We start from the raw sequence: 6,856 nt of genomic DNA on the forward strand, positions 1-6,856 counted from the left end.
CACATATACTATACATATACTACACATGTCAACTATAACAGCAGCTCACACACTCCATCATACAAACCCATTCAGATAAAGACTTGCAATCAATCTTCACTGCAAGTGGCTAGTAATCCCGAGCTGCATGCTGGCTTATTTGTTTTGAACAATATTTAATCAATTTACCCATATATTGAAGGCTGTCGGCCCTCCACACCCAACAAAGCTGCAGGCAGATGTTTTATTTTTGGTGCTCTGACGCTGAAGGCTTCCCCTCACCGTGTTGGGACGACCACGTGCTGGCTAATAATTAATAGACGACAACGTTAATTCAAGAGAGCAGCTGGAAATGTGGCATTCCCTTGTGAAGTGTCAGGTCCTATAGATCAATTATCATTAGCTGGTGTTGTGAAACTGTGAAAAACAACAACATGATAGAGCACATTAGCGCCTCATCACTATCGAAAGCCTTTTTTTTTACGGCATGTGAGAGTTTGTCACTGAGCTTGTTTACATACATTCCCACAAATGTTAGATTGTGAAAAATCAGAAGTTTTGACTGTCACAAGAATCTACGGTGGCCCTGAAGTACACATCACACCAACAAATCACCCAATGTGAAAATATAATAATGAAAAAGACAACTTTAGAAATCAAAACGAATATCCAGGAAACCAAAAACAATTAAAAAAAATGAAACAAGATAAAAATGAAACTATTTAGACAACAAGTCATTTCCAGGAAACAAAATGAAACACAATAAGAAAGAGAAAAAGTATTATAGGAAATATGTAACTGGATGTTGACATTTGAGTTTTGTCGTTTAAGTTGATTCAAAGGCGTACTTATAATAGTTTAGTGGTTTTTACAGAACATATCCAGTATTACTCTATGCCAAATTACTACAAACGTCCTCATCCAATCAGCAATGTCCCTTTGTATCTACCTTTTCCAGTTTCAGTAAATATCTTGGAGTATGAGAAACTTTGACATTTTGGAAAACAAAAAGTAACTTCCAGATATCAAAAAGAATAATAATACCCGGGGGCCGTATGTGGCCCATTTAGCTATTTAGTCTGGCTCGCCAAACTGGAATAAATTATATACATATATTCTAAGGCTATGAACATTAGCGCAACGTATTAACGCACACAATTAATCAACCGGAATGAATGTGTTAATATTCATTAACGAGTATTAATCACACCTTAGAGTAGCAGTCCTTCGCTTTGCCTCAGCGGTGCAGGCTTCTACGCCATTAAAACACTTTGTTGGATATTATTCCACTTATACAATGGTTATTTACACAAGAAATACACATTCAGTTGGTTTTTGGTTCTGTAATCATGTTTTTATTTTTTTCAGTTTAGATTGCTTTTTTACAAAAAGCAGACTAGTTGATCCGTGGTCCAATGTGCTGTCATTGTAACACGACAACGCGTTGCTGAGCCTCGACTACATCGGCAAAGTAAAGCCATATATTGGCTGATCATCACGATAGGTTAAGTTAAGCATCAGTTCAGAGAGAAAGCTCACCTTTTACCAACTGTTTTTGTCCAGATACTGAAGGAAAACGTGTTTTAAAGCAGGTTTACTATTAATTCGGTTTTTGTTTTTTGTTTCCAATCGATTCCCCACCCTCATATGTATATACATATATATATATAAAATCCTTAATAATGTTTAATTTTTCGTCTTTAGGTGTAGAAAGTTATTCTGCATTCATGTGGTGTTGGAAGATTTGTTGTTTTTCTGAAGTTTATGTGTTTTTTAAGTCAGACCGACATTTTTCCGATCATTCAAACACACCGTGAACACCACATTTCTCCAAGTGTGCATTTATTTCCCGAAGGATATCAACCCATCAGTGCAATTGGCTCTAAAAGAGCAAAAGCCTAAAATTTTGAAAATAAAAACTCCAAAATTGTCTATTTTAAAGTAATTTTCAATCACTCCTGATTTAAGATCATGACGATCATGACGACTTTTGTATTTTTTTTAAGACTGGCTGCATGTTTTTGTATTGCGTTGCTGATGTTGTCTTAATTTTGTTTCTAGTGACCACTGAGATCATAATAAAGGGTCATTAGGGTTAATATATGTTATGTAAAACGTTTATACGCGCATCATATGGTGAAGCAATAATATATTTTGCATGTTCTTAAATTATCCTGACTGCTGCCTTGTCTGACAACAAAAGAAAAAAAATAAAGATTTAACTCTGTTTAAATAAATTTTTTAAACAGCTGAACATGGTCCTAAATTTGCAAGTCCCAAAGCATAACATTTCTCATTAAAAAGAATAAGTGAATGAGTCAAACTTCTCCCATAAAAAAACAGATCCACAGTCTGACTTGTCATTATAACTAGTTCATGATAAAGTGAAATAGAGCAGTTGGAGGAAAAATGAACATTTCTCTCACAGTCACAATGATTTTTGTGAATTACAGATTAGTGTCCTCTTGAAATGCTGGTAAAATTGCTGCCAACTCAGCAAGAGGAGATTTGGGGATTAGTGTTTCTCTGCTGGCTCCTTCGCAAAGAACTCAGAGCGAGAAGTTTAAAAAGGGAGTTAACATGATTTATTGCAGCTTCCTGCTGTGCAGTCCTTTGATTTGTTTGGCTTCGTTTGTATATCTGAAAATAGAAAAAACATCAAGGCTGAAATATCTTTAAGCAAATGCCTCCATGTGTAAAAGACGTGCTAAGAAAAGCCACTGAAGGGCAAGTTTTGTGCAGCATTTCAGTTTATGCTGAAGGCAGTGGAGTGTCACTTCAAAAGCAGTGAGAAAGTAAAGGTAAAGAAATTTGCTTAATTTAAGATTAGAGTCATTCTTATGCATCAGATAACATGTTTTCAATTATTTCGCACAGTTAGAAATGCTAATTTTAAAGATAACTCATTGATTGAAAAAGCAAAAAAGGAACTACAACAAATAAAATGTAAATTAATTTGTGGTAAATCAGTATGGGGTCTTTTATTTTGGGCTAAAAATGACCAAAAACCTAATAATTTAATGATGCTTACGCTGTAAAAAATGAAATATTGGATCAATTAACAAAAATGTTATTTGTTGCACTTAAAATTATTAGTTTTCATCAAATTAATATTTTGAGTTGATTGTTTACTCAACTTAAAAATCCAATTTGATAAAAACGAACATGTTTAAATGTAACAAATTATAATATTTTTGTGAATTGATCCAATGTTTCGCTTTTACAGTGTAATGATTTAATCAAGAAAATATCCTAAAAAAGACATTTTAGAGGTCTAAATCTATACCCATCTGTTGCACTGATGTAGACAGACATTCATATTAAAATAGAATAGAATAAAATAGATTAGAATTAAATAGAAACATATTTATCCAAGAAGGAGGAAATTACCTCATTATGAAATTACCATTTATTAGCATATTGTTAATGATTTCTTCAATGTCTTCTTTTAAATTAAATAAATGTAATGCTAGTCACATTGTGGGTTTACTTTGGCAATATTTACCTCCCTAAACACTTAATAAGTGCCCTCCACAACCAAAGTGACAAGGCATGGCATCATGTGCAACCTCGCCATGATAAAATAATAAAATCCCCTCTTTATGACTGTTACAGCTACAAAAATAAAGATGGACACATTGTTCGACTCTGAAGCCCATTCATTTAAGAGTTCTCTGGCAAAATAATACGTTAGTTTGGGTTGGTGCTTTAGTGATTGAGAAGAAAGCACTCTCTATTTCAAAAATCACTCCAGAAACTTTGAATTAATGGATGCGTTGAATGAATTGATGCACAAAAAGGATGAATAGAAGTGGACTTAAATAAAAAAGATCTCACACAATAAAAAATGACAAAATATTCTACAATAAATTCAACAAAATAAAGAACATTTTAACTAATTTTGTCACATGTCTGTGTTTTTTCTTTCAAATAAAGTCCCTTTCCTTCTCGCGGTGTCCTATTCTGTATGTTTTGTTCCCCGTCTCAGGGTCACCGCATATATCTGAGTCTCATCCTGCCATGATTGTTGCTCAGCAACCGTTGTTTCTTGTCATGAACCGCAGAACGTTACAGCAAACCACAGAGTGAATGACGTCATCGCCACTGAAGATGGACCCCAGACTCTGGTCGGTCGCTTCATGTATGGCCCGCTGGACATGGTCACGCTGACCGGAGAGAAGGTGAATAAGCAGCAACTGTAATGACTTTGTCCCTGTCTCCACTCACTAATCTCCACCCCCCTGCTGCTCTCAGGTGGACATCCTGGTCATGACACAACCTCAGTCTGGCCGCTGGGTGCACTTTGACACGGAAGTGACCAATAGCAGTGGCAGGGTGGTGTACACCATATCTCCCAGCAAGAAGCTTGGTCTGGGAGTCTATCCAGTCAAAATGGTGGTCAAGTGAGAATTTCTTTTTTAATCTGTTTCTTTATAGATATGAGAAATATAATCTGAAGTTCCAAGAAAGTGAAGCAACTCTTTTTTCTGATCCCAAGAGGGGATCAAACCAGTGCAGAGGCCTACCTGACGGTGTTGCCCCGGGGCATGGAGTGTGTGGTCTTCAGCATCGACGGATCTTTTGCTGCCAGTGTCTCCATCATGGGCAGTGACCCAAAAGTCCGTCCTGGAGCAGTTGATGTTGTCAGGTAACTGCTCACAAATGTACAAAGTTGTCAAACACCCGACTTCCCATTTTGAAACGCATTCAAGGACAAAGTTTGGATTTAGAGTGCGTTTGATGTTTTGTCTGCAGGCATTGGCAGGACCTTGGTTACCTCATCATCTACATCACCGGCCGACCTGATATGCAGAAGCAGCGAGTTGTGTCCTGGCTCTCGCAGCACAATTTCCCTCATGGGATGATCTTTTTTTCTGAAGGCCTGGTTCACGATCCGCTGCGGCAGAAGACCATCTTCCTCAGGAACCTGGTGCAGGAGGTACGAATCTAATAGAAATCATCTGGTTTTAATACTTTTTTTCTTCTTTTTATCGAGGTTCTAAATTGTTTTTTTTTCTTTAGTGCCACATTAAAATCAACTCATCTTATGGCTCCATGAAGGACATCTCAGTTTACAACATGCTGGGTCTCAGCCCCTCACAAATTTACATCGTTGGCAGACCTTCCAAGAAATACCAGAATCAGTGTCAGGTACTTTCAACTGTCTCTATTTTTTCCTCTTTAGTACATTTTTTTAACTTTATCTTCATACTTGCCCTTCTTTCTTCCCTTCCTTATCTCCTTATGGTAATTTCCAGTTTCTGAGTGAAGGTTACGCCGCTCACCTCTCCACGCTCCAGTTCGGCCACAGAGCGAGACCCAAGAAATCTCCCTCCGTCCGTATGGTGCTGCGCAAAGGTTCCTTTGGTCTGTCGGCGAAGCCCGACTTTCTGTGCAAACGCACCCACCTTCGGAGGACCATGTCCGTGCAGCAGCCCGACCCGCCGTGCGCGCCTAATCCCAAACCCGAGCGAGCCCAGAGCCAGCCAGAGACAGATAAGGACCACGGCGGAGGAGGAGGCGGCGGCGGAGGGGGGCAGAGCGCATGGGGACGAGCTACCATGCAGCGTGGAGACACCACTCCCTGACGAAAGAAAAGATGGAGAGATTCTATCGATGAGGACAGAGGAGGAGAAAAATGAATAGATATTAGTGTCTAGGGCCAAGGTGACACCGTCTTCTTTGGAATATTTTAAAGATCATTTATAAAACTGTTGTGCACTTTATGTCTCAAACACTAACTTCAGATTCTAATATAGTTACTGAAAAAAAAAGAATAAAAAACTATCAGTTCTAAATTCAAATTTTGTAAACTATTTCTGCAGTTTACTGGTTTTAGTCAATTGGTGGATTGTGTGTCTTGTTTGAGGACGCAGTGATTGAAAAACCAGAAAACTGAACCCACAATTCACTGGTTCTCTATTTAACCAAATCTGACAGAGCCAAGCTTTATATTGCATCTTCACTCAGACATGTATTTACTGACGGCTGCTTACCCTAATTCCAATCTGTGATGGAGGAGGCTTTCCAGCTTAACATGTTCTTGTGGCTTTTTCTAATAACGGAGGACACATACCAAGGAAAATTTAGCTTAAAATTACGTTTTGGTCTGTTCAAATTGTTATGAATCAGATGCAGACAAAAAATGCTGTTTGAAAAAGATCATATTTGTGACAGAAAATACACTAGGTGGGCCACAACCTCCCTGGTCCTTTCTATTTTGATGCATCCACCTGTAGACACTAGATCCATGAACGTCTTCGTTCTCCTCGTCTGAGCTGACATCTTTCTCAAAACTGTGCAGCTGGATAGCTGTAATATTGCTCGCTGTTTTTGGAAATGTTAGATTGGGGTTGTCAGTAAAATAGATGAAGTGTGTTAACAGAAAACTCTCAGAAATGGGGAGGGAGAGTGGGGTGCCAACTGTCCCGCCCACAACTTTATGAGGCAAACTTCTGCAAAAATCATGTTTAGAAAAAAATGAAAAGTTTCTTGATTTTGGCTAAAAACAGCATCATAAATTAAATGACCCCTGGAAATGCTTTTACAACAGATGATCAAAGTGGGGCTTAAAGTTCAACATTTGGTTATTTTGAGATTTTTGGTGCACACAATGTGTTATAAATATGAGGCAAAAAGAAAAGTAAAAGAAGAAATGCAAAATCTTATCTGTGATTTTATTTAGTTAATATTCCTGTGGCAAATGGAAGAAGAGATGCTATTAGCAGCAGTCCTCTAGCTGAACTGAATGTTAATTGAACAGGAATAATGAAGTGTAGCTGCAACACTGTCAGCATTTCATATCAGCATTGCAGTGATACGAAATTTTGAAGCAAAAATGTCACTTTTTCCCTAAAACTGAACTCACTTTTCTTCT

General features: G+C 37.8%; 1 protein-coding gene across 7 annotated transcripts in view; it reads left to right on the forward strand.

The window, feature by feature from the left end:
- Positions 1-6,856, forward strand: part of pitpnm3 (PITPNM family member 3) — a 115,447-nt gene that overhangs the window by 106,201 nt on the left and 2,390 nt on the right. For 6 of the 7 annotated variants that reach the window (XM_036214885.1, XM_036214887.1, XM_024277445.2 and 3 more), the window contains exons 14-19: positions 4,044-4,160; positions 4,234-4,382; positions 4,478-4,627; positions 4,735-4,918; positions 5,002-5,130; positions 5,238-5,646. In XM_036214885.1, the coding sequence (XP_036070778.1) occupies positions 4,044-4,160; positions 4,234-4,382; positions 4,478-4,627; positions 4,735-4,918; positions 5,002-5,130; positions 5,238-5,567 (1,059 nt within the window). In that variant the 3' untranslated portion in view covers positions 5,568-5,646. Of the gene's footprint in view, positions 1-4,043; positions 4,161-4,233; positions 4,383-4,477; positions 4,628-4,734; positions 4,919-5,001; positions 5,131-5,237; positions 6,839-6,856 lie in introns of those variants that run through there. The other variant, XM_036214886.1, reaches the window with a different exon arrangement.

The sequence above is a fragment of the Oryzias melastigma genome, linkage group LG13 (genome assembly GCF_002922805.2).
Source record: "Oryzias melastigma strain HK-1 linkage group LG13, ASM292280v2, whole genome shotgun sequence".
Lineage (NCBI taxonomy): Eukaryota > Metazoa > Chordata > Actinopteri > Beloniformes > Adrianichthyidae > Oryzias > Oryzias melastigma.